The following is a 27945-nucleotide window of genomic DNA, read 5'->3' as shown; positions in this document are numbered from 1 at the left end:
TTGTTTCAGCATTTTTATTAAATAGTGCAGTGTACACCAGGCTCTGGTGATCCCCTGAGCAGTCTGAGAACCCTGGGATGTGATGCTGCTGTGACACCAGGCTGCACAAACCACTTCTCTTTGGTGACCAAGAGAAACCCAGCAGTCCTGTACTGCCATCACCCCAGCCAAGCTGGGAGGTAACTGATGTACTGCAGGATCCTACCCCCAGACTGATCAGCAAAGCCCTGCTCTCAAGGCTGTGTTTCCTCATTTCTGGCCACTTCCTTCCATGTGTTATGTAGGTTCCACAAACGATGGGGGATGACTAGTGCTGCATGAGTGAGGCCTCTGACACGAAAACGTGGCCTAAGCAGCTGAGCTGCTCTCTGCCTCAGGCTGCCTTCTGATGAGCTTCCAGAAACACATGATGGCAGCAGGAGGCTGGGCTCTGAGAGAAGGGGCAACCTGGCAGGGATGGAGCAGCCCATCCATGAGGTGCTGGAGGGGCTGCCTCTGCTGCTGTTAGGCTGCCCTGTGTTTAAGCACACGTGAGCCAGCTCTGGTCCTCCAGCTTTGCTAGCACCAACGAAAGAGTGTGCTGGCTTGGGGGTCACCTGCTCTTGGGTGGTACCAGACACCCATCGAGTGGGCCTTTCAGAGAGCAGAAGCCAGGCTGAGGAGCTGCCCTCAAGGAGTGCCAAGCAGCATGGCTGTACCAGTGTCTGCCTCTGCACTCGGCACACCTGGTGCTCAGTGCTAGGCTCAGCTCTCTAGCATCAGCTGAGGGCAGACAAACTGATTCACCCCTTGCAGGCTTCTGGTCTGACAGGCCAAAGCTCTTGCAGCTGGGGCAGCTCTTCCAGCTGGGAAGATGGGTGGTTGCATATCAAACTGCACCAACCAGGAGCAAGGCTCACATGATCCAGGCTAAGGAATGCTTAGAAACTGAGGCATGTAAACTACATCTACATGGGTTAAGAGGGGAAACACTGACACAACTCAGTGCAGTACATCGCTATTCCCGTGCTGCTGGTGGTGGCCTGGCACCACTTAACACCTGTAATGTTCATCCAGCAGGTTAAATAAAGCCTGTAAAGTGAACGCTGGAAGCTGAAGAGCACATACCAGCAAGCATGCTTAGCTCACTTTCACACTGGAGCTTTCCATTACAGGATCAATGGAATTTTGCAGGGTATAACACAGGACAGCAAAAAAGCTCAAAAGCCAGTGGGATATTTATCTGTCACTGGGAAAAAATGCAGGGAAGAGCTACAGTTAGCCTTTGCCTTGAAAGCAGGCATGTAGTAATTCAGGAGCAGGCTTCGATGTGTCAGTTGCAGCTGTACCACTTACAAAGTGACATTAAAAGCACACACTAGGCTTCACAACCACCACATTCCCTTCATGTGGACCAGCTCAGTTACTCAACTGCCTCACAACCTTATAAGCAACACTTAGAAGCAACCTGCAGGGCAACAGGCTTGGGATTTTTCATCTATTGTTTCCCAAAGACATGTAAAATTCTGTACCTATTTGCCAGCACGCAAACTAAAATAAACAGCAAAATTAAATGGCTGAAGTTCCATTCAGTAGAAAACTCCCAGGAAATGAGGCACAGGAAATAGCAAAATTCTATCGCCACCAAAATCCTGCATGCTTCTTCCTTGCCCCCACCTGCAGCCCTGTGTTAAAGAGACACCAGCAACACCTGCATTCTGTCTTCTGAGCTGAAATGATGTAATGAGAGGCCTAGAAATGTTAGGAGAACTCAGCATGCCCTCAGGAGGGTGGATTTACATCCAGTTAGGTGAACAAGAAGGGGGTTGGAAGAAGAAACCTCTTTTCCAAGTGTGGAATGAAAAGGACAGGAAACTGCCAGACTCAGAGCTCAAAAGCAGGGAACTTTGCCTTGGTTGGTACCAGGAGGTCAGCAAGGAAGTAAATGGTTCCAGCCATTCCTGGGGACAGGAAAAAAACAAGGCAATTAAGAGAATTCCTTTGGGCACCCATTTCATCAGTTATCCTGAGCATGAATGAACCATCAATAAAGAATCATAGAATAGAGAATCAGGCAAGGTTGGAAGGGACCACAAGGATCTGCCAGTTCCAACCCCCCTGCCATGCCCAGGGAAACCCTACCCTAGATCAGGCTGCACACAGCCTCATCCAGCCTGGCCTTAAATAATCCTAGCCATGGGGCCTCAACCACCTCTCTGGGCAACCCATTCCAGCCTCTTACCACTCTCATGCTGAAGAACTTCCTCCTCATGTCCAGCCCGAACCTACCCACCTCCAGCTTTGCTCCATTCCCCCCAGTCCCACTCCCTGGTAGCCTGAAAAGTCCTTCGCCAGCTTTTTTTGTAGCCCCCTTCAGATACTGGACAGCCACAAGAAGGTCTCCTCAGAGCCTCCTCTTCTCCAGACTGAACAGCCCCAACTCTTTGTCTGTCCTCTTAGGAGAGGTGCTCCAACCCTCTGATCAACCCAGTGGCCCTGCTCTGGACACACTCCAGCATGTCCACATCCTTCTTGTAATGGAGGTTTCAGAACTGGATGCAGTACTCCAGGTGAGGTCTCACCACAGCAGAGTAGAGGGGGAGAATCACCTCCCTCAACCTGCTGGCCACACTTCTCCTGATGCCACCTCACGATCTGGTTGGCCCTCTGGGCTGCAAGTGCACACTGCTAGCTCATGTTGAGCATCTCATCCACCAGCACCCTCAAGTCCCTCTCCCCAGGGCTGCTCTCAGCCACTCACTGCCCAGCCTGGATTAGTGCTTGGCATTGCCCCGACTCAGATACAGGATCTTGCACCTGCTCTTGTTGAATCTCATGAGCTTGGCTTGTGCCCACCTCTGCAGCCTGTCCAGGTCCCTCTGTATGGATCCCTGCCCTCCAGCCTGGCTGCTGCACCACACAGCTTGGTATGGGCAGCAAACTTGCTGAGGCTGCACTCAATGCCTCTGTCCATGGCACCCACAAAGATGTTGAACAAGACTGGTGCCAGGACTGATCCCTGAGGGACTGCACTTGTCACTGGCCTCTACTTGGACATGGAGCCATTGACAGCCACTCTTTGGGTGCGGCCATCAAGCCAGTTCTGCATCCATCCAGTGCTCCACCCCTCAAACCCATGTGGCACCAGCTTGGAGAGCAGGATGTGGTGTGAGACAGTGCCAAAGGCCTTGCTCAGGTCCAGGTAAATGGCATCAGTTGCTCACCTCTCATCTATTAATGTTGTGACTTGTTCATGGAAGGCCACCAGGTTTGTCAGGCAGGATTTGCCTTGGTGCAGCCATGCTGATTGTACCCAATCACCTCTTCACTGTTCTCCTGTCTCAGCAGTGCCTCCAGGAGGATCTGCTCCATGATCTTACTGGGCACAGCGGTGAGACTGACTGGCCTGCTGAGCCCTGCCTCCTCCTTCCTACCCTGTTTGACAACGGGAGTTATGTTTCCCTTTTCCAGTCAGTGAGGACTGCCCCAGACTGCCAGGACTTTGGGACAGAACAGAGAGGGGTTTAGCAACCTCATCTGCCAGCTCTCTCAGCACCCGTGGGTGTATCCCATCGGGTCCCATGGACTTGAACACTTTCAGGTTCTTCAGGTGATCATGAACCTGATCTTCACTTACGATGGGCAGTTCTTCCTTCCAGCCTCTGCCATTACCTTCCATGGCTCCAGGAGTGTGGCTGGAGGCCTTTGCAGTGAGACTGAGGTAAAGAAGTCATTGAGAAACTCATCCTTTTCCACGTCACTTGTGACCATTTCACCTGTTTCCTTTCTGAGGGAGCCCAACCTTCCCTAGGCTTCTTTTTACCATTAATATACCTGTAGAAGTTCTTGGTGTTCCCTTTGACTTCCCTGGCTAGATTCAATTCAAACTTTGCCTTGGCTTTCCTAAGCAGATCTCCAGCTGCTGGGGCAGCTTCCTTATATCCCCCCCATTCCAGCTGTCTTCTTTTCCACTCCTTGTAGTTTCTTATTGTGTGACAGTGTGTCCAGGAGCTTCTTGCTCAGCCAGGCAGGCCTCCTAACATTCTTCCCTGCTTTCCTCTTTGTTGGTATGCATTGCTCCTGGACACAGATAAGGTGATCCTTGAATACTGACCAGCTGTCCTTGGCCTCTCTTCCCTCTAGGGCTTCGTCCCATGATACTTTGGCCAGCAGATCCTTGAAGCAATCAAAGTCTGTGTGCCTAAAGTCTAGGGTGGTAAGCTTGGAATACCTCCCCTTGGTTGCCCTGAGGATCTTAAATACAACTGTGTCATGGTTACTGCAGCCAAGATTTTCCCTGAGCCTCACCTCTGTCACCAGCCCTTCCCTGTTGGTGAGAACAAGGTCCAGCACAGCACCTTTTCTTATTGGTTCCTTTACTATTTGGAAGACAGGAAAATGTTTTCTGGGGCATCTAACCAGCTCCCAAGGTTTCCCAGACATTGTAGGTATTTCAGTGGGACAAAGCATCCTGAAGTTAATTAAACATTGAACTCATATGGGAAAACCTGATGAGTCTTCCCCGACTTCAGCTTCCTCCTCTCCCCTTTCCCTAAAGATACATTTAACAAAGCTTTGGCCCCTGTGTCAGTGCTGCCTTAGATCCTCCCTGATGTCACTGCCCTTGTTCCTTGGCCTACAGCAAAGCCAAGGAGGAACACCAGCTGAGGAACTGCTGACCATAAAGTGCTACAGCAGCTAACAAGGCCTACGAAAGCAGCTCCACCTGCTCCTTGCTCACCCTCTGGAATGGAACTGGAAAGCCCAGGAAGGGCTCCAATCCTTAAAGAAAAGCCAGTCTACAGTCTGAGAAGCTGGGCTACAAATTACCAAAGTGCAGACTTTGACCCGTATCCATTAAGGAATTGCCCTGGAGACCTGTGTGCAGAATCTATGCAGGAAGCCCATGAGGATGAGAAACTCCATCAAAAGCATCAGGCTGTGCTATGAGAATGCATAACCAACAGCAAATACAATTCTCTTCCCATCCTCAGTCCACTGAGTTTTGCAGAGTGGAGCACGAATTTGTTTGCCCTTGGTGTTGGACTGGCTCAGATCCAGGAGCAAAACCTAAGCCTAGAGCAGGAGGTTACCTTCAAAGAGAGAGAACGGAGTGTCTGGAGTTCGGCACCCATGCTGGCCATAGCTTAAACACCACTCTGCAAACTGAGAGAAGAGGACCAAAAAGTGTTGCCATTTTGTTAATGAAAACCAAACCCTTTCATCTTTGCATTATCCCTTGCAGAGCAAGGCTTCTGCAGGCTAGTCCTGCTGCACAAGCTGTCACACAGCACCTGCTGAAGGACTGCTCTCGTGGAGACGCTCAGTTCTAGCTGCATTTCTGCCACACTAGGAGTTCACTTTTAAAGGCAAGGGTGATGACATAAAAGGCTGAGGTGGATAATGCCCTCTCCCTCCCTCATGCAGGCCCTTACCTCATAAAAGGCTGAGGTGGATAATGCCCTCTCCCTCCCTCATGCAGGCCCTTACCTCATAAAAGGCTGAGGTGGATAATGCCCTCTCCCTCCCTCATGCAGACTCCTACCTCATAAAAGGCAGAGTTGAATAATGCCCTCTCCCTTCCTCATGCAGGCTCTTACCTTGCAGGCCCTGTACAGGTATTTCATGTTCTGAGTGAGGTTGTACAGCACTAGGAAGCCATAAGCATTGCCAGCTGTTCCATGGCACAGCCCATAGCCTTTCTTCAGTAGCCCATGATGCCAGATCACTTCTGCACACTGCAGGGCATCATTTAGGTACTGTGGTTCCCCAAAGACCTGCAGAGACAGGAAATATCCCCCACTTGCTGAGATTTCCTCCACACAAAGTGCAGCCCTAAGTGAACGGGGAGGCCTGGGATGGCTAGTTTCTCTCCTGTTGTGACTCTAGGGTCTGGTTTGAAGGAGGATGGGTGTGACGTGTTGACTGGAGCCGTGTGCCCCTGGCATTGCACACAAGTCATTACCACCATCACTCAGCTGCAGTTTTAGAGGCTAATTTCCCTATCAGTCCCTGTGGGATCATTTCATCATAACAAGCCACCCTACTCTCACAAGTTGGGAGCGTCTCAATAGAATCTTCTTCATTTCAGTGTCCCCCAAGTGTCTTTGCAAGATTTCTTGTACCTTGTAGGCCTGGAGAAGCATGTAGATAACACCTGGTGCCCCATGGCACCAGTGGACAAGCAGGTCTCTGGTGTCATCGACACAGGGAGGGAAGTTGCCAGAAGGGAACTTGAGGCGGCAGACAAAGTCCACGCTGGGCTTGATTGCGTTGTGCAGCTTTACTTGGCTCACTCCAAGGCCAGGCTAGGAGAGAGAAAGCATTAGCAGTAGCGAGAATTCCCACTCTATCTGTCCCTGAGAGGCCCAAGAGGTACCTGAAAGGTAGAAACAAAGCCGGCTATGGCCATGCTTCCTCTTGATCCTCACAAATGGTTTCTTTGGTTCAGGCTTTTCACATCACTAACACTTGCCCCCAGGCTGCTTTGCCCTTTGGCAGGGACTTATTTCCAGTCATACCTTTGCACCCCCAGAAACAAGGACTTTCCCATAGCCTGTCATCTGGCTCTCTAAGCAAGAGGGCTTGATGCTTCTTTTCCTAAAGATGAGTAGGAACAGTTTCAGGTAGCCAGAGCTGGAGTCAAGAGATACACTGCCCAAAATCAGTGTTAAAGATGAATACCAGGAATGATTCCTAGCATCTAGAGCAGCTCAGCTCAGGTCTGAGGTGCTAGGCCAGCCCAGATGGTGAGCTGTGATGCTCCATTGTCACAGATGCGTCTGGAACAACAAAGAGGTGACCACAGGGCTGACCTCAGAGAGAAATGAGGGTGTACCTTCAGTGTCCTCTTGCCCCATGTGAAATCTGTACAGTTCTAGTTTCCCACAGCAGAGTGCAATGAGAAGGTCACACTGTTCCCAGGTTGATAATTTAAAAATTAAAAATCAATCCTTGTGCTGTAAAACCATTACAGATAACAACTCAATGCTCCCCTTTCCGTATTTCCTTTGTTTGCTTTCCCCAAGCCTTGTTCTGCATCATCTTGGTTGATCCTGGCTTCTTTTACTCCATATGCCAGAGCAGAATGAAGCCCAGGCAGTACTTTATGAGAGACTTAAAGTGATTTAAAACATCAGCCTGGGAACAAGTGTGAGGACTCACTGCTAATTATTGAACCATGGAATGGTCTGGATTGGAAGTGACCTCCAAAGGTCATACAGTCCAACCCCCTCTGCACTCAACAGGGACATCCTCAGCTAGATCAAACTGCCCAGAGCCCTGTCAAGCTCCATCCTAAATATCTCTGGAGATGGGGCCTCAACCACCTCCCTGGGCAACCTGTTGCCAGTGTTCCACTACCCTCACGGTGCAGAACTTGTTCCTCACATCCAGTCTAAAACTGTTCTGCTCTAGTTTGAAGCCATTGCCCTTGTCCTGTCCCTGCAGGCCTTTCAAGCAGTCTCCCTGCAGCCTTCTTGTAGTCCCCTTCAGGTACTGGAAGGTCACTATTAGGTCTCCCAAGAGCCTTCTCTTCTGCAGGCTGAACAACCTCAGCTCCCTCAGCCTGCCCTCAAAGTGCTCCAGCCTTCTGATCATTTTCATGGGCTCACAGCACACTGTGTCCTCCCTTCCCTGCTACCCACCATCCACTCTGTAGTCCTAGGTAATTACCACCCTGGCTCCTTCTCCTGTCAATCTCCTACTCAGAAAACAGCAAGCACTTCTTAGTCATGTCAGAGGGTTGTATTCACAGGAACTCCACTTATCTTGATTAAGGGCTTGAATTTTGAGGGCTGGTTCTGAAGGACAACTCAAATACTTGAAAACCGGTGCTCTCTCCCCAGCCTCGTCGCCCTTCTCTGGACACGCTCAAGCATCTCAACGTCCCTTCTAAACTGGGGGGCCCAGAACTGAACACAATACTGTGATACTGTGACTGTAAATGTATGCACAAAGTGCCCCCTAGAGGGGAACTGTCACTCCAATTTCAGATCTGGGTAAGGGAATATTCCCAAGAGTTGTGCGAAACTGAGAGAAAGCATCAAAGTAAAGCTCCTGGCTTCATGTCTTGCCCTGCCTACTCCAGGCACTGCAGAGCTCATCTGCTTTATCCAAGGAAAAAGCCTCACTTTGTTTACATTGACGTGCAGGCCCTTATGTGGAGGCGTCTTCCACTGCCCTAGTTCTGAACACAAATCTCTTGGACCATGCTTTTAGCACAGATTCTCACTCTGTAATGATCCCAGGTTGCTCCAAGTAACCATTTCAGAAAAGGCAGGAAGATACCAGCAACTGGGAACACTTTGTAAGCAGCTAACACAAGAGGGAGAAGCTCAGATCCAGCTGACCTAGAGGCCTCCATGATGTGAAACTGCTGGTGTAACACAGGTCACATTGCTCTACAGAGCTCCAAGGAGATGGGAAAGTCACACTCAAGACTTGGAGAAAGCTTTGAGAAGTGGGGATGCATGATGCACTTACAAGAGTAAGGCAAGGGATCCTACCCAGCCTGATCTCATCAAGAGCTAATTCAAAGGAACATGAAACAGCTGCTGCAGACACCTGATCTCCAGTGCCACTCACCTGCATCAGGTAGTAGTAAATCCCAGCCAGCCCATGGGCTGCCCCTACATAGTACTCCTGGTACCACTCATACATCAATGGGCTCTTCCCTATGAAGTTCCTCCTTTTGGCCAAGCTTTCTCCTGAGGCTACAACTGCTTCACAGACCTGTGGATGGGAACAAATGCAAGGAAGGGAAATGCTGCTCTCTTGGACACAGAACAAGAGTTGTTTTTCTGCCCTAGCAGGAGTAGGGAGTGAATCCTGCCTATGAATTTACAGAGATGGGGTGGTGCTTTGTGCCCTTGGGGGAAGGGCAGCAGGGATACCATGATGTTGCTTCTCTCTTGTTGCCAGAGTTCTCTGTATCTAGCATTGATTTTTACCTGCCCAAAAATCAGCTCCATGGGAAGAGACAGCTAACAGGATCACAGGATGTCAGGAGTTGGAAGAGATCTTCTAGTCCAACTCCCTTGCCAAAGCAGCACCAGAGAATCCAGCACAGGTCACACAGGAGCACATCCAGATAGGGCTGCAAAGGCTCCACAGAAGGAGACTCCACAACCACTCTGGGCAGCCTGTGCCAGGGCTCTGGCACCCTCACAGCAAAGAAGTTACTGCTCCTGTTGAGGTGGAACTTGCTGTGCTGCAGTTTGCATCCCTTGCCCCTTGTTGCAGGGCACAAGTGAGCAGAGGCTGTCCCTGTCCCTTCCTTCCTGCCCCCCAGCCCTCAGCTCTTGATAGACATTGCTCAGATCCCCTCTCAGCCTTCTCCTCTGCAGACTAAGCAGCCCCAGGGCTCTCAGCCTCTCCTCCTCAGGCAGTGCTGCAGTCCCTTCAGCATCCCTGTAGCCCTGCCCTAGACTCTCTCAAGCAGATCCCTGTCCCTCTTGAACCAGGGAGCCCAGAACTGGGCACAATATTCCAGGTGGAGCCTCACCACGGCAGAGTAGAGGGGGAGGAAAACCTCCCTGGATCTGCTGGACATGCTCTTCTTAATGCCCCCCCAGGACCCCACTGCCCTTCTTGGACACAAGGGCACATTGCTGTCTATGCAGAACTTGTCCATCAGCACTCCCAGGTCCTTCTCTCTGGGGCTGCTCTCCAGTAGATCTCTAACAAATCTCTAAGAGATGAGCAGAAGCCACAGTACCTGCTGAATATGACTCAGAGGTATTTTCTCCTCTTCGAAATGCTTGTTGACAAAGATCAGTGCATAGAGGTAGCCCATGCGCCCATACAGCAGCTCATCTGGCACTCGAGGGTCAAGTTTGTGCAGATGGAGCAAGCTACAAAGACAAATTCACAGCAAGGAGATTATGGAACACTGCGAGCCTTGCAACCAAACAGTGAGACTGGAGCTTAAGCACCTAGGTTGCTCCTTCTTGTTGCCTGTGCCCTGGGAGATATCGGACAAGTCTCTGGGTCATCAAAGGATGGTAGGGGTTGGAAGTGACCTCTGGAGACCCCTGCCAGAGCAGGACCAGAGTATCCAGTGCAAGTCACATAGGAGCACATCCAGATAGGGCTGAAAAGGCTCCAGAGGAGACTCCACAACCTCTCTGGGCAGCCTGTGCCAGGGCTCTGGGACTCTTACAGCAAAGAAGTTCTTCCTCATCTTGATGTGGAACTTGCTGTTCCTATCCCAGGGCACAAGTGAGCAGAGGCTTCCTTCCTGACTTCCAGCCCTCAGTTATTGGCAGACATTGCTCAGATCCCCTCTCAGCCTTCTCTGCAGACTAAGCAGCTCCAGGTCTCTCAGGCTCTCCTCATCAGGCAGTGCTGCAGTCCCTTCAGCATCCTTGTAGCCCTGCATTGAACTCCCTGAAGTAGATCCCTGAGCCTTAAAAAATGGGGAGCCCAAACTGGATGCAACATTCTAGGTGAGGCCTCACTAGGGCAGAGTAGAGGGGGAGGAGAATCTCCCTTGAGCTGTCATACTACATGCTTGGTTTTTATAGCAGCACCTCCTGGAAAGCTATTTGTGGGGAAACCTGGGCTATGGGAAGCAGACAGCCAAGCTGCTGGCTGCTCAGGAAAAGCTGCTCACCTCTGTCTCTCTGTGATGCTGTTGGCAATGCAGACCCCTCTGCCAAAAATTAGTGTTCAGAGTAAAGCTATTACCTGTTTAACGTGCCAGCTCAGAGAATGCTGGGGAGTCAAACTAGTAATGATATGGAAAACCATCACTGCTTATGCTCAGAAGTCCTCACACAAAACCCCTGGCCTGCAAGTGGTCAAGGATACACTCGGTGGAGAAAGAGGTGCCTCCATGAGCTAAAAATCTAGGTATGAGGTAGGGAGAAGCAGCAGGAAATGTTGTTTAAGTTACATAAAACCCCTGCAGCACATGCAAGAAACCTTCTCTAGGGTGAGCTGAGCAGCAGTGAAGACAGCTCACTAGTGAGTGCTGTGGGTGTCCTTGGGGCAGCCCCAGACTGAGGACAGCTCAGCTGGCAGCAGGCTTTAGCCCAGAAGCGCAGAGCCAGAGGGCTGCTGGAGTTAGGTCTTCTCTATGCCATCCTTCTATTATCATGCTTGCAAGAGTAGTGATATTCCTGTAGTGTCAGCAGAGACTGATAGCTCTTTGCAGCCTCATACCTTCTGCATGCGTTTCCCCTCTTTGTTTTGCTACTACTCACACTCCCAGCAAGACTGCATATCATAGAATCATAACCATAGAATCATAGAATCAACCAGGTTGGAAGAGAGCTCCAAGATCATCCAGTCCAACCTAGCACCCAGCCCTAGCCAGTCAATTAGACCATGGCACCAAGTGCCTCATCCAGTCTTTTCCTGAACACTTCCAGGGATGGTGACTCCACCACCTCCCTGGGCAGCCCATTCCAATGCCAATCACTCTCTCTGACAACAACTTCCTCCTAACATCTAGCCTAGACCTCCCCTGGCACAACTTGAGACTGTGTCTCCTTGTTGTGTTGCTGGTTGCCTGGGAGAAGAGACCAACCCCACCTGTCTACAGCCTCCCTTCAGGAAGTTGTAGACAGCAATGAGGTCACCCCTGAGCCTCCTCTTCTCCAGGCTAAAAAAACCCCAGCTCCCTCAGCCTCTCCTCATAGGGTTTGTGTTTCAGACCCCTCCCCAGCCTTGATGCCCTTCTCTGGACACGTTCCAGAGACCTGGACCTCTCTGGACATGTTCCAGACCTCTGGACCTCAACATCTCTCTTGAATTGAGAAGCCCACAACTGGACACAGCACTCAAGGTGTGGCCTGAGCAGTGCTGAGTACAGGGGAAGAATAACCTCCCTTGTCCTGCTGGCCACACTGTTCCTGATCCAGGCCAAGATGCCATTGGCTGTCTTGGCCACCTGGGCACACTGCTGGCTCATCTTCAGCCTACCATCCACCAGTACCCTCAGGTCCCTTTCTTCCTGGCTGCTCTCCAGCCACTCTGGATGGGACTGGTTTGGGCTTTATTTTTCTCTTCACTCTTGAGACAGCAGTCTGAAAAATGCCATCACTTTTAAAATACCAACATGAGTGGCTTCAAGGCTGTTCCTTCACCTGCTTCCGCTAAGAAACCATTAAGGACAGCTGGGTGTGTGCAGTGGTTCCCTGTTAGAGCAGTGAGAGGAGCAGAAAAGGTGCCTTGGCAGCCTTTGCTCCTCAGCAGAACTATATTGCAAAGGAAAGAAAAGCAACCAAATGTCCAGAGCAGCCCTGAAGCAGACAGAGGATGCTGGGCTGTGACTCACCACAGCACAGAATGTTCCTTTGGCACTCAACTCAAAGTGAGCAGGGGATACAGAAAGAGAAAAGACAGTGCAGCGTCTCAGGGCCCTATCTTCTCATGTTCCACATGAGATATGCATTGCTCCATGCGGGAGATCTCTTACAAATTAAACCCAAGAGACAATCTTCCTGTAGAGCATTCCAAATCACCCCCTCCCCCATCTCCCTGGATTTGAATGGGGAGGAGAAGAAGGTGTGAAAACCTGCTTTCCCCCTGCCCCCCGTGGGCTGGAAGGAGGAACAGCAAAAGGTGCCTTTCTCCAAATGTGTGCTGACCCATGTGGAAGCCCGTGCTGGAATTGGGCTGGTAGTTGGCTGGGTTCTTCACACCCAATATAAAATGGCAAATGGACACTTTGTCTAGAAAAGCCATAAACAGAACAAGGCTGAAGGTGTGGTGCTCCTGCCCTGACAGAGATCCCAACAGGACAGGTTCCTGCTGTGACAGAGTTCCCATTTTGTACCGTCCCTGCTTTTGGACTGCTCCTACCTTTTGCACAGCTCTCAGCTTTTATCACTGCACCATTCCATGCAAATTTGCAAGCTTGACAAGTCCTGGGATCCATTTGAGATAGCTGCCAGCAGCATCTGGACCTGACTACTCTCAGACCATACTGCAGCTGACTTCCTGGTTGCTATCACAGCTGGGAAGATGATAATAATTTGGTTCTCTGATGCTGAGGCAGCATCATTCCACCATCATCCCACTTGTGGAAGAAGTATCTGAGACACTTCCGAGTTTGGCGGCTTTTCCACCTGCCATGGACTTTTGCCATCTGGATCCATAATTGCATATTGCCTGCAGGGTCACAAGCGCAGAGAAATCCAGCAAGGGATCATCTCCAGTTTCCTATCTCACCTCTGTGAGCAACGTCTGCTGTTCCCTTAATTCTCTGCTCAGCCTAATTTTTAGTGGGGTAAAAGTTGTGTTTGTAGCTTAGCCTTTTCCATCTCCTGACTTCTTAAATCTCTAAATTTGCCCATAGCATCCTGTGAAGACTCTTCTCAACCAAATTGAGCCTGCAAATAAACCTAAACTAGTTCTGTATATAGTTTGGGGGCAGGGTTTTCAGGAAAAGAAAATAATTCTATTCTTATAATTCCTGACTTGGCCACATTAATTCCCTGCCTCCATGACAAATCTCTATATACAGGACTAGAGTAAGCAGGGGTTCCTCTCTCAGCTGTGTGGGCTGAAAAAAACAACCTTAATGCCCACTCATGTCCCCTGTACCCAAGTTCAAGTAAGGCAGATGAAGAGGAGGGTTTCCAGGGAGGAAAAACAGGGTTTGGACAGATGGACTCTGCCTAGTGGCAGGCTGGCCAGAGATATGCTGGCTGCTAATGCTCAGCTCCAAGAGATAGGTCAGGGCAGTGTCAGGTGCAGCAGAAGGGTGAATAAACAGTAATACCCACAGCAGAGATTTTCTGAGCTCTGGCTGTGAAATCATCTTTTCCTGGGGAAATCTTGCTCCTTAGGCATGACTGCTTCAATCTCCAACTGCTTCCCAAGACTGGACAAGCAGGCGACTTGTCATGGAAGGCCAAAATAGGCTTGTCCAGCCATGATCCCCTGCTCCCTCAGAGAACAGGGTAATGCAAGAAAAGAACAAAAGTCTTGGAAACATTGAGTCTGAGGACCCAGAATTTGTCCAGACTTGCTCTGCTCCTGTACAAACACTCGGTACATACATTTGGCCTGTGCTTTCCCAAATACAGGTAAAGCAAGCTCCTGGCTTCACTTCCTATGGCAAAGTGCCATTCTGATTGGCTAAGCTCTGTGGCCAAATGGTTCTGTCAGATGAAGGCAACTGACAAATATGATCAAAGTTGTAAACAATCTAATCTGCTCTGCCTCATTTTGCTTTGCCTTGCTGTGCTGCTGCCATGCTCCAGAGCAACGTTCCTCTGTAACAACAATCTTTGATACTTCAAGCTTATCCATCTGGAAACTTTGTCATGCCTCAGTTTACCAGAGAGAAGCATTAAGTGCCTCTATGCAGTAGGCAAGACTCATTGCTGTCAGCTGCCTGAATCAGCCAGCCTTAGTGTGACAAACCCACCACTGTGTGTTCAAACATTGTAAACAACTGTTTTCTGGAGAGATTTAACATTAATAAATAATTTTAATAGTTTAATATTTTAGCCTGGTTAATTAATATTAAAATTTATAATCACAAATGTAATTAATCAATATTACATCAAGAGGAAGCCTGCCAGCCTTTGATGTGGGGCAGGGCTAGATGGAATGCATGCAGCAAGAGGTGGCTGGGACACTGCTGATGGCATGCGGAATGTGTCTCTCAGACATGAGGGGGTAAATCAAGGTCCCTGAAGGAAAATCCACTCCTGCTTATGTATCCTTTTTTTACCTCAGCTACCAAAATCCAGTGATTTCTGGACAGAGGGAAAGCAAGGCCCCTGGAAAACAAGATGGGCTTTTGCTATGTCACTGGCTCCAAAAGCGAACATTTGACCTTCTGAACCAGTGGGAGATAGCAGGGGAAAGAGGACTGCTGGCACACGGCTCAGGTTTTTAAAGGCTCTTGGAAAAGGGGCTGCCCTGAAATGTCTCTCCAGAGCACGAAAGCCCACTTGTTGGTCATGAGCTCACTTAGGCAAGATCAGGGAGCTAACAAAGTGCAAGCTTCTGTCTCTTCTACTGCAGGTAGGTAAAACCTGGCTGACAGATTCTCCACTCAGGCTCTGCAAGGATGAGGTGCTTTAAAAGATGACAGAACAACGTGGGGAGAGCCCATCCTACTCCATAGGTGTAACAGAATGGTGTTTTCTAGGCACTTGCACTGCATAACTTAGCAGCTCCTCTGTAACTAAACAGCACACTCAAAACCTACTTCAGAGTTTGGATGAAGAGAGCTATTTCTCTCTTTTTAAAGGCAGCATGGCCAGGCTAACTGCTGTGGGAACTGGTGGCAGAGGAATAACAGTATTAACCTTCCTTTGAGAACACCACATTTTTCTGCCTCCCCTCAGAGGCATGGAGAAATCCATTTGCAAGGCTCTGCCTTTATGATGCCATTAGATGGCAGCACGGAATTAATCATCAATGCCCATCCTGCCACAAAGCTGCAGGCAGAACAGGAGGGATGTGGGGAGGGGAATGCTGCTTCCAGACAGCATCAGTTCAGGATTTTTCAAAACTAGGGGCTTATGCATTTACAGCTGGTCAGTACTCTTTGACAGCTTACTTCCCTTTTTGTCAGCAAATACATCAGTCAGAGTGAGATTCGCCACTCTTACACAGTATTGAGCAAAACTCAAAACACTGATTATCCCAAGAATAAAGAGAGTTCTATTTTCAAACTGACCATATCATAATGGAGGCTGGAGCACCTCCCCTGTAAGGACAGGCTGTGAAAACTGGGGCACTTCAGCCTGGACAAGAGAAGGGTCTGGGAGACCTTAGCGCAGCTTTCCAGTACTTGAAGGGGGTGACAAGAGAGCTGGAGAGGGACTTTTTGCAAGGGCTTGTAGTGATAGGATGAGAGGCAATGGTTTTAACTAGAAGAAGGGAGATTTAGACTGAATAAGACAGTGAGGGTGGGGAGACACTGGAATGAGTTGCTCAGGAAGGTTGTGAATGCCCCTTCTCTGGAAGTGTTTGAGGCCAGGCTGGATAGGGTCCTGAGCAACCTGGCCCTGTGGAATGTGTCGCTGCCTGCAGTAGTGGAGTTGAAAACAGATGATCTTTAAGATCCTTTCCAACACAAACCATGCCGTGATTCTGTGCTAGCCACACAACCCAAATGGCACTGCTAGGTAAGGAAGCAGGACCTTGGCATCCAAACCATGCAGGCACCTCTGATTCCTACCTAAGGCTTCTTTAGTACTATGTATCACTTGCTGATGGCTGTTTGAGGACGCTCAGTACTATTTTGAAGTGTCAGGCTTTTTGTCTTGATTTTGTGCTGACAATACAGAAAGTCAAAATCTTTGCAGGGCTGTTTCTCACCTTCTCAAAACTGACCTCTCTTAAGCTTGAAAATGCAGCTCTTTAACTTCTTTCCTTCCTCTGCCACATGCTGACCTGACTGTAGGACACCTTGGTTGTCCTTTTCTTTCCTTAAGTACCCAAAAGAAATACATTTTGAAAGAGATGAGGAAAGGCAGGAAATTGAAATAAATGAATCATAACCAGCTGCATTCAGTAGACGAAAGGGATGCTATCAACCCTAGCATTAAGGCAAAGTAAACTGGCAAACAGCAAGAGCAAACGAGTGACAAAATTAATCTAATATTTCTAGCACAGCTCTACTCTTCATCAACGTGGCTCTAAAGCTAAGTTTAAGGGTCTGGACAAAACTCATCTTCTGTGGTTTTTAAATTTTCATAGAATGGTCTAGGTTGGAAGATACCTCCAGAGGTCATCCAGTCCAATCCCCTCTCCACTCAGTAGGGACATCCTCAACTAGATCAGGTTGTCCAGAGCCCTGTCAAACTCCATCCTGGATATCTCTAGGGATGAGGCCTCAACCACCTCCCTTGGCAACCTGTTGGTGTTCCACTACCTTCATGGTGCAGAACTTGTTCTTAACATCCAATCTAAATTTGCTCTGCTCTAGTTTGAAGCCATTGCCCTCATCCTGTCCCTGCAGGCCTTAGCAAGCAGTCTCTCTGCAGCCTTCTTATACACCCCTTCAGGTACTGGCAGGTTGCTATTAGTCTCCCTGGAGCCTTCTCTTCTCCAGACTGAACACCCTCAGCTCCCTCAGCCTATCCTTGTGGCAGAACTGCTCCAACCCCGTGATCACCTTCGTGGCCTCCTTTGGACCTGCTCCATCAGGTCCACATCTCTTCTGTATTGAGGACTTCGGAGCTGGATGCAGCATTCCAGGTTAGGTCTCAGCATAGCAGAGGAGCAGAATCCTCTCTCCAATATCTGGCCATGCTGCTTTTGATGCAGCCCAGGCTGCCACTGGCCCTCTGTGCTGCAAGTACACACTGCATTTTTTCCTCCTTGTGCTTACCAGAACTACTTTTAAGAATGCCAGCTGAACAATATCCTTGCTCTCCAGCCTGTAGGCTGCCAGGCAAGCACATTTGTCCTCAACCTAGCTCTTTCCCCAGGGCAGAAAAGGTTTGTGCTGCTTTGCTGAATTACTGGATTCTCTCCCCTGTAAGGCTGCAACAAAACGTGCCCAGGCTCAGTGCAGAGCATGTGGGGCAAGCCCAGAGCAGCTCTGTGAGCAAGAGGAAGGTTAGGTCAAAGACATAAGCAAGCACTTTACCGAGTGATGCAGTCCTCTGCCTGCTTATGGTTCTGCAGCTTGCGGTAGACAACAGCAGCCACTGCCAGGGGCCCAGCGTCTCCACACAGGAAAGTGATGGATCGTCTCGTCAGACAGCTCAAGCTCTTCTTCACATACTCATGGGCCACCTGAAGGTAAGATGGGTCTCCATACACATCATACAGGTGCAGATAAAGCAAAGCAATGCCTGCAAAAGGAACACACAGATTGAACCCACCACACAGGTTTACCCTGCCCACCATGCACCCTGGCTGTCTGAATCAACCTCAAAGTCTGTCCCTGAGCATCATTCAGGGCAGAAGTGTTCTAGATGGGCTTCTTGGGCACACCCAGGGGCACAACTCAGGGCTGCAGCAAACACAACTTCTTTTCTTGCTTTCTGACCCCCCTGTACCTGATGCTGCTCATGAGTGGGCTGCAGGTCAAGACAAACAGCAGTGTCTGAACCAGGAAGTCCTGAAGGGCAGCAAGGAGCAGATGATCCCTAGACAAACCCACCTAAACCTATCAGCTGGATCTGGGACTGGTGCTTAACGGCAGAGGGAAAAATCTAAAACTCTGTGCAAGCTGGTACATGTGGCAGAAAGTGCCAAGATGTTAGCCCACCTCAATCATTTTTCTCCCATGCCAAGAGGTAAAGCACTTGGCTGCTTGGTTTGGATTGTGTTTTACAAAATGGATCACCAGCACCGAGAAGCAGCACCCTTAAGACATCCCACTTGGCTCTCTTGTTTTCTTCCATCCCACAGAGAACACCAACATGATTGTTACAGCTCCCTGGACATCATCTCCAACCTCTACCATTCTGTGATCTCCTGCTGCTGAGCTGGTCCCAAGCCCTACGCCAGGGACTGGTGCACCCTAGAAAGGAGCTGCCAAACTCTCTTTGGCAGTACATAATTACTGAGATCAGCCCTTGTCTGAAACAAAACCCTACTTGGAACACTGGAAAAGGCTCCCTGGAGGTGTTCAATGGGCTGGCCAGCTACAGGAACATCTACTGCAGTCTTCTGCTCTGCTCTGTCTTCATCAAGCTCTTAGGTAACTCAGTGCTATTTTTAACTATCCTTTTGATCTCACAGGCATCCTCAGACATGCACTGAAGCAAGCTACTGGCCTACACCACTCTGAGAAAAAGCTCACATCTCCCTTTATAAGCAACCATTTTAAGAAAACTCAGGTCCTACACTGAAGCCTATTTTAACAGAGCCAATCTCTGGCAGATTTTGATGTGGTAAGGTGAAGGGGAGGCAGCATGCTACAAAATGACTTTTCATGGTACTGAGGACAATTTGCAATGTAGGTTGTTTTCTCCTTTTGCAGGGGTAGTCTGCAAAGCTTTGTGCTGCGGACAGTTCAAATCCACACACAGAGCAAGGGCAGATTTTCATTCCCTGCTGAAGCCAACAGCCTGCTCCTCTCTCTCAGCTCAGTGTTAGTATTGTCAAAGAGAGCTCAGGTGCATGGTAGCATCACTCAAGGCTGCAAGGATGGGGATGTGAAGCCCTTCTTTAAAGGGGAGCTCTCTTCCAACTAGCAAATGTCAAGTGACTCTCCTTGATTTATTTAGCACCTAGCACAGCTTCTGGACTTTAGCAGGCCCGAGAGCTAGCTGAGCATAACTCGCACTCCTGACTGATCTGCTTTAATATACAACTTTCTGCTTTCAGAAGTAGCTTCTATTCCCACTCTCATCATACCACCCTAATTATGTACATTAACTACCATGCTAAGAGAAGTACTAGGGCTGAAAGCAAATCTCTCAGCATTGTTTTCCTCTGACTTCTTTGCCTCTGCTCTTCTAAAACATTTCTCACCTCCTTTGCTCCCAGCCCCAAGAGGAAAGACTCCAAACTACCACTGACCTGTACTGAAGAATGAGTGAATTGTATTCCCAAAGCACTTTTCTTTATTCTTTAAACACAAAGGCCTTACAAAAAGAATATAAAGCAAGCTTTCTCAACTCATTCCTCCCAAGCACTCCAGTGCTGCCTTCAGCTCACTGCATACTCTGTTGCTATCTGTTAGCCCAAAAGCAAGACAGGCCAACACAGGAGGGCAGGTCCATGCAACATTTACAGATATAGGTAGAGTTATCTGGGTTGGGGATCGAGGGCACCATCAACAAGTGTGCAGATGACACCAAGATGAGTGGTGCTGTTGATACACCAGAGGGACAGGATAGCATCCAGAAAGACCTGGACAAGCTGGAGAGGAGGCCCAAGTGAACCTCGCGAGGTTCACCGAAACATTCCTCACTGTCAGGCTGGGGGGAGGAGGTAACAGAAACCAGCTCTGAGGTAAAGGACTTGGGGATGCTGGTGGGTGAGAAGCTGGACAGGAGCAAGCAGTGTGAGTTTGGAGCACTGAAGGCCAATGGCAGCCTGGGTTGCATCCAAAGCAGAGTGGCCAGAGATGGAGAGAGAGGGGATCCTGCCCCTCTGCTCTGGGGAGACCTCACCTGGAGTGCTGCGTCCAGCTCTGGTGCTCTCAACACAGCAAGGACATGGATCTGTGCAAGGATTGGTCCAAGGAGCATTCTGTTTCATTATTGTCATCAGGAATCAGGATCTGCTTACCTTCAAGGACTGACTGAAAGTCATGCTAACAGCAAGTGTCTTGCAGCAGCCTACCCCATAATAAAATACTGATTAAGTTTCTGTTCCCATACAATGGAATCTGGATGCAAGCCTCTGTGGGAAGGAACCAGTCTGGTACCAATAGTCCATACCTGCCACCTCTGATGGACAGTTCCACTGTTTAAGAGCATCATCTCAGAACCCAAGAATGGAGCTGTCATCATAAGAGACTGATGTTCTGGTTTTGCTAAGGGAACTGTGAACTCGAGTCAACTTTGTTCAATATAATATCACTGAAATACCAAAACACATCTCCTGGCCTCAGGCTACCTGCCTCTAGGTCAGACCATGCATTGGGCACACCTCCTTAGGCCCAGAGCACACCTCGGGCACTCCTCCTTGAGCATGTGTGCAAACTTTATATCGTGGGGAGCATGAGGGGTGGAGAGAGGGGAGCTTGGTCATTGGCAGGTGTGAAGTCGAATATAAAAGATGTCTCCCCAGACACAGGTAATCTGCTTCAGTTCTCAGCTTCACCTCTACACTTCTTCTCCACATTTCACAACATCAGAAGAGGCCTTTTCCAGCAACAAGAAGAACAAGAGGACCAGCAGGACTGGACCCTGGGATCAGAGACATCTTTGGGACCATCACATAGTTGGCAGCTATAGGACCTCTTCCCCTTTTCTCTCTTCACCTTTCCCCCTTCTCCTCTCACTCTTCTCTGTTTCTTATGGCTAAACACTAAAGTTTTACTGTTGATTGAAGTGAAACCCCTTGGTGTGAGTCACCTGTAGAGATCACACTAATGAACCACCATGAGTCCACCATTTGGACCGTGACAACCTGATGGAGAGGGTCAAGAGGAGGCCACAAAAATGATCAGGGGGTTGGAGCAGCTCTGCTATGAGAATAGGCTGAGGGAGCTGGGGGTGCTCAGCCTGGAGAAGAGAATACTCCAGGGACATCTAATAGCAACCTTCCAGTAACTGAAGTGGGCTAAAGAAGACTGCAGAGAGACTGTTTGCAAAGGCCTGCAGGGACAGGATGAAGGCAATGGCTTCAAACTAGACCAGAGCAGACTTTGACTGGATGTGAGGAACAAGCTCTGCACCATGAGGGTAGTGGAATACTGCCACAGGTTGCTCAGGGAGATGGTTGAGGCCCCATCCCTGGATATATTCAAGGTGAGGCTCAACTGGGCTCTGGACAACCTGATCTAGTTGAGGATGTCCCTACTGACTGCAGAGGAGGTTGTACTGGATGACCTTTGGAGGTCTCTCCCAATGCAGACCATTCTGTGAACCTAGGATATCTTATACCATGTGCCAAGCCATAGGCAGCATATTTCAGAGGCAGTGCAGATTGGAGAAGAGGGTTTCCACCTCCTGCAGCTGGCTCAGTCAGGTAGTTTTCTGCACAAGAGCTATTCCACAGCTCCGGCTCACTGTCTCTCTAGTAATACCTCCTTCAGCTGACCTCACTAGGTGGGGTTTGCCAACTGGACGGGTGTTCGCTTGTCATGCTTTACGTGCTAAACACACATGGCATCATCAGGCAAATGGGGCTGTGTAAACTGCAGAGCAACTCTGATTCTGTGTGCCCTGAAAGTCTGTGTATCAGAGGGTAATAATAGACAGGGCTAAGGCCTGATACAAGCCAATACAAATCCGATCCAAACCCAATCCCAATCCAAATCCAAATCTCTTTATTGCACCCCAGACATGGGGTTATATACTTTTTTATCAGAAGGCTACATAAGAAGGTTACAAATCATCTCAGACTCCAATTGGTTACATGCACCTGCATTAGGACTACGTTAGGATTACACACTACTTGGCACAGACACTCTTCATATTCTCTCAACAACACATATGTTGTGTCTGGTGAGTTTAAGTCAGCAGAGACAGGCAAACACCAGAGAGTCCAGGCTTACATTTGTTTACTTTTGTTACACCATTCTCTAAGGTCATTCCAACCCTCTAACTCCGCACTTAGTGAACTCTCTCCATGGCTGGACAATAGCTGCACCACAGTCACACAACTCTATAAAATCGCTGCATTTAAAATTACTGTATCCAACATTGTCCCAGTTGAAATGTGACCTACTTTTGTGACCTCTCAGACTCATGATTTTGTTTCCAGCAGAACTGCCAGGCGGTGGCTGCCTATGGCCTGCCACTCCCAAACGTGTATAGGCTTTGCTCTCTTTACTGCTGGACCTCCCTATTCTGGAGTACTCCAAATTCTTTTCTTTTCCCCCGTGCCCCGAGAGTTTGAAGAGGGAGGAGAAGAAGGTACGAAGACTGCTTTCCCTCCCTCCACCCTGCAGGCCTGAAGGGGGAACAGCAGGAGGCCTTTCCACACATGTGCTGACCCACGTGAGAGCCGTGCTGGAATCAGGATGGTGCTCAGCTGGCTTTTTGTGCCCAGTATAAAATTGCAGATAGACACTTTGTCCAGAAAAGGATAAACAGAGCAAGGGAGAAGGTGTGGGGGTTCCAGCCTTGAAAGAGCTCCTGCCTTGACAGAGTGCCCAACAGGACAGATCCTGCTGTGACAGAATTCCCATTTTCGACCGTCCCCACTTTTGGATGGCTCCTACCTTTTTACACAGTTCTCGGTTTTACACCGTCCCTGCTTTTGAGTTGTTCTCCCCACTTTTGCACCATTCTGTGCAAACTCACAAGCCTGGCCAAGTCCTGGGCTCCATGTGAGAGAGCTGCTGCTGGCACTCAGATCTGGCTACTCTCAGACCATATCACACCCAACTTCCTGGCTGCCATTCTGATTTAGGGAGATCCTAGAAGTTTGGCTCTCTCTCTTCTGCCGCTGCCTCAGCAGCGTTGCTTCCATGAATCCCCATCTTGTAGCAGCTGTGCCTCAAGACACTTCTGAGTTTGGCAGCTTTGCCACTTGCCTTGGGCTTCTGCCACGTGGGTCCAGACTACTGGACATTGCTTGCAGCTCAGAAGGCAGCTGAGCTGCAGAGAAACCCAGCAAGGCATGACTGCTGGATCCTTTTTCATCTCTGCGAGTAAAGCCTGCTGCTCCCTTAATTCTCTGCTCAGCCTGATAGTGGGGTAAAGCTGTGTTAATAGCTTAGCCTTTTCCATTTCCTGACTTCCTAAATCTCTACATTTGTCCATAACATCCTTTGAAGAATTTCCCATCAAATTAGAACCTGTAAATAAAGCTAAACTAATTTTGTGCATAGTATGGGGGCACTGGTTTTCAGGAAAATAAAAATAACTCTATTTTTATAATTCCTGACTCGGCCACATTAATTCCATGCCTCCACGACACCTTCTTCTCTGTACTTTTCTCAGACTAAATCTTTTGCTCCTTACAGTGTAAGATCTTTTGTGTAGCCACATGTAATGGAGAATGAATCAGACATCGCTTGATGGTGATGTCTGTAGATGTTTGAAGAGTAGGGTTCTGGGTTGGATTTGCTGACCCTGAGGGTCTTTTCCAACCTAAATGTTTCTGTGATTCTCTGATGGTGCAGGAATGCATTGACACATGCTGCTAACAACACACCGTTTAGCAGGGCTCTCTAGACTGAAGCTGCCATCTCTAGTGTGCAGGGCACCAACACACAAGAGCATTCATGCCCAGGGTGCTTGTTCACTGCAGCAAATCAGGAGGCAAAGATCAATTCTGTATGTCCCTCATACAGTCTGTTTACATATTCAGAAGGACAGCAAACACCACCCCTCTCCTTTTACCATCCTGAATGAGCAGTATTGTAGGTGCAGAGGGCTCTTTGCAGCAGAAATTTCTTTTGAGCAGGGCAGAGGAGAGCTAAATGGACACAGTGGCTGTGGAATTGCTTGCATCAGTTGCTTAGTGATGACTTTAGCACTCACTGCTTTCAAAAGAGCAGACATCATTAGAGACACCAGAAAGGTCCTGCTCAAGCATTCCATCAGGCTGTAAGAATAGCTCATCCACCTTTCTGCTGATCAAAGAGAACTAAGTAAATCTATGCCTTGACTTCTCTGCACGTTTAGACTTGTCCTTTATGTTGGATTGTATTACCATTGCAAACAGTCCTGCTGGTGACAGGAGAACAACAGTCATAAGACAAAGTTTCCCCTTCATGCTGAATAGAGGATAAAAGTGAGAGGTGTTAGCTCCACTGCAGGGATGCTTGTTAGAGCATTCTGAACAGGCTTCCTTGTCCACCAGAAGCTAAGCTGCAATGTGGTCCTTTCACAGAGGATGCTGGGTTGCCACAAGGGATTTCTTGACCTAACTGGGCCTAGTTCCAAACTCACCATCCACAGTAATAAAGAGCTGACCCAGGGAAGTAGGTCAGCCAGAACATTCAAAGCAGGATGTCAAACACGAAGGGAAGAAGTGGAGACCTCTCTCTGCACACAATCATGGAGCCTGATGGTTTCTAATGAGAGACCTGCTACCGTTGCAATGAGACAGGCATGGGGTAAAAGCCACAGAAGGGGTGGTCTACCTTTACTGCCCTGCTAAAAACAGTATCTTTTCTGGTGCAGACACATGGAATGTCTTGTGCTCCAAAGTGCATGCCAAAACCATGCTGAACAGGACAGGGAGACAGCTTCTCTGGAGAGCTGAATGTTCATCCCATGTGCAAAACTGTCTGGGGAGCCACAGGTGCATTTTACCACAGCATGCAGCCTGTCTTCCTAGCACGCTGTGGCCCTGATCTCCATGCAGAGCTGAAAGAAACCATAACAAGCTGATTCCAATGTGCTCTGAGGGCACTCAGCTATACACTGGATAATCTGGATCCAAACTGCTCTCACTGCCTCTGAGCTGAAAGTATAAACACTGCCCACCCTCTGCTCCAGCTTTACATGCCAAGAAACTGTGGCTTTCTTGGCACAGAGGCTGGGGAGACAGGGCTCTGTCAAGTGTGTTGGGAAAGAAACAGACCCCAAAGTAAAATGGCAGCATATGCTGTGTTCCTGGGCAAAATGTTGGACACTCAAAGATGCTCCATTTCAAGCATGGTTTGTTCTTAGAGAGCCACACTTCAAACCTCTCTTATTAGCAGTCACAAGAGTGTGAGTTGATTTCAGACTCCTGGGCAATGATTTACATGAGAAGACAGGAAATAAACCTCTTCTACATAAGCAATTACAGGAAAAAGCTGCTGTCTTGGCCCAATTAATTTTGTCTCTGCAAACCAGCACTGAATAAATTAATACAGCTAAGATTAGAAAAGCCAGCAGGATGACAAAGTACAGCCTCACATCTGCAAACTTCACTCTGCTAGCTCTGACCTGCAGGAAATATTGCCACACTTTCTTCTAATCCTATTAGCCAAGATGAGAAGGTTGTGTGCCCAATGAAGAATGATCCCTGAAGGGAAAAGAGCCCCTCTTGAGCAACTCCCTTCCAAATAAAATCAAGCTGATATCCTACTGCAGCCCTTGACTGCTGTTTTGCTGTTTCACAGTGCAGTCACTTGACAACACAAAGTTCTCAAAGGCCTCTGGGGAAAGTTAGTTACCTTCTCCCTGCAGACTTAAGAGAGTCCTCCTGCTTTAGCTCAATTACTCTGTCCAGAGGCAGGCTCTACCATCATGATAAGCAGCATCTTCATGACTGAAGAACATCTTTATGTGGAGTGCTTTTCATCTTGGGTGACCTTAGAGCAGGGTCACGCAGGCCTGGAAGACTGAAGCTGTCTCCCAGGGTGGAATCAGGCAGCACTGAACAGAAAGGTATTAATTTGTAGGCGGCAGCAGCAGTGGGCTGCCAGGCAGCCTCTTCCATGCTGGAAGGCACCCTAGAGTTTCTTATGAACTGCTCTGGAGTGTTCTCTGTGTACCTTACAAAAACTGTGTAGGCAGGCTTTTCTGATAGGGCTGTCATCAAGCTGCAGCATTAGTTTAGCACCAACGCAACAAATGCCATTCTCCCAAGCAAACTGTTGGCATCAAGTTACACGGCATACAAATAGAAGCCAGCCACACCCATCTTATAATGCAGAAAGATGCCATTTTGGATTGCAACCTCAAAAAAGCAGCAATATACATGAGATTAATTGCAACTACTCAAGGCCTGGGAGGGGACCCCAGGGCCTTGAGAAGCCTGGGAAGCTGACAAAGCATAAAGCAGTAGCCAAGGATGAGGTGGTGGAGAAAGGTGTGTCCTCCCTGGCTCCATCGGGTAGGAACAGGGAGGGGAAGGAATGGCATGCTCCCAAGGAAGGAAAACCATCTTGAAAACGCAGAAGAGGAGGAAGCTCTGGGAAGCTTTGCACACACATGACTTGGTGTGAGGAAGGATTCAATCCTTCATTATACTCACATTTGCATTTCTGCCCCTTCCAGCAGGTACTGGAACAGAACCAGCCCTGGCTAAGTGGAGGGGCACTACCTGGGGAAAAGGAATAGAACAACCTGCCAATCAGACAACGTTGTAAGATAAAATTCAGCCCATATAGAAGGATGTTATCTCAGGCTATAAACTCACCACTGCCACATGCAAGGGCACCTTGCAAGTAAGTGACCTACCACATGCATCTGCCTACTCCTATTTACTTGCCACCAGCCCCACGAGGGCCAGATTTGGAGCAGTCCCTTCAAAGGCTCCCACATTTGTTATCAAGCAGGTGCTGACTTTCTCTGCTACCAAAGTTCAGCACTGTCAACCAAGAGAAGCCCAAGCCCTGCTCTGCAAAGCTAGTCTTCTCTATGCATCTCAAAGTCAGCCTCTCCATGGATTTAAGCACATCAAAGCAGCACCATTCTTGACATGAAACTAGGATAATCGTTCAAGCAGCCAAAACTCCCCATAGTCTGCAGTGGCCTGACCTAGAAATTGGCTGTAGAGAGCTCCTGCTCAATCCCACTGGATCAGCTGCCCTACCTGCCCAGCCAGTATACGTGGTGCAGTCCTGAGGGTCGGCAGACTTCAGGCCCCTCTCCATCTGCTGGAGCAGCTCCCTGATTTTGTTATTCAGCCGCTGCGTGAATTCGGGAGTCAGCTGTTGGAGGAAAGAAAACAACAAGCCCCAGACATGCAGCACATACCAGCACGGCAGGTGGAGTCCTGGTACACTGGGTATAGCCGGCGGGAGTACAGCCAGGGAACCAAGTGGGCTCCCGGGTGCCTGTCTCAGCGTCACGGCCGGGGCGGGAGCGGCCCTTGCCGCAATGAAGCACAGCGCCCGACCTCCGGAAGGCCCAGCTGCCGTCCCGGCCGCCTTACCCGGGCCCCACTCACCCTGCCAGCGGCATCGAAGTAGCCGGTGGCCAAGGACTTGTCGTAGTCGGCGTAGGGATTAGGCAGCGCCCGCTGCGCCATCATGGTGCCGCCGTCCCCACTTCGCTCCGCCGCGGTCCTCCGGCGCTCCGCCCCGGAAGGCAGCCGCTGCCGGTACAATTCCCTCCGCTGCTCCTATTCCGCTTCGTCCAGCGGACCTGGCGGCGCCTGGCGCTCGGGGCCTGACGTAGCTCTGTGCGGTTTTAAGGCTCTTGCGGGGCTTGCAGGCTGTAAGACTTAGAGGTTCCTTTTGTCTGGCTTTGTGGATTACACGGAGCCCTTGGGCGTTCAGGGCTATCTTGTAGGTGGCCCTCTGAGGTTCAGAGGATTGTTGGTTTTTTTATTTTCTTTTTCTTTTCTTGTTTTTGGGGGTTGTGTTGCGCCTGTGCAGTTTAGGAGCCCGTTGCAGCAACCTCCCTGGGGTTTGGGAACTCATTGCAGCAGGCTCTCTGAGGTTTAGGAGGGTTTAGGGGCCACTGCACCTGGTTCTGCGGGATTTAGAGAGCCCTGTGGGGTTGAGGGGCTGCTGTACCTGGC

General features: G+C 49.3%; 1 protein-coding gene across 2 annotated transcripts; it reads right to left on the bottom strand.

Annotated features, from left to right (window-relative positions):
• LANCL1 (LanC like glutathione S-transferase 1) lies at positions 1 to 27570 on the bottom strand. Of its 2 annotated transcripts, XM_064163924.1 has the most exons (9): positions 27370 to 27569; positions 27013 to 27130; positions 17549 to 17756; positions 9698 to 9833; positions 8566 to 8712; positions 6105 to 6287; positions 5580 to 5756; positions 5073 to 5145; positions 1 to 1940 (listed from the first exon to the last, which is right to left on the bottom strand). In XM_064163924.1, the coding sequence occupies exons 1-9, from the start codon at positions 27451 to 27453 to the stop codon at positions 1864 to 1866; spliced, it is 1203 nt and encodes a 400-aa protein (XP_064019994.1). In that variant the 5' UTR covers positions 27454 to 27569; the 3' UTR covers positions 1 to 1863. The 2 variants fall into 2 exon arrangements, with proteins under 2 accessions (XP_064019994.1, XP_064019995.1); XM_064163925.1 differs by lacking the exon at positions 8566 to 8712 and having other exon boundaries at positions 27370 to 27570.
• Positions 27571 to 27945: the final 375 nt, after the last annotated feature.

The sequence above is a fragment of the Pogoniulus pusillus genome, chromosome 24 (assembly GCF_015220805.1).
Source record: "Pogoniulus pusillus isolate bPogPus1 chromosome 24, bPogPus1.pri, whole genome shotgun sequence".
In the NCBI taxonomy this organism is placed as follows: Eukaryota; Metazoa; Chordata; class Aves; order Piciformes; family Lybiidae; genus Pogoniulus; species Pogoniulus pusillus.
This window is presented reverse-complemented; position numbering and strand designations above follow the sequence as displayed.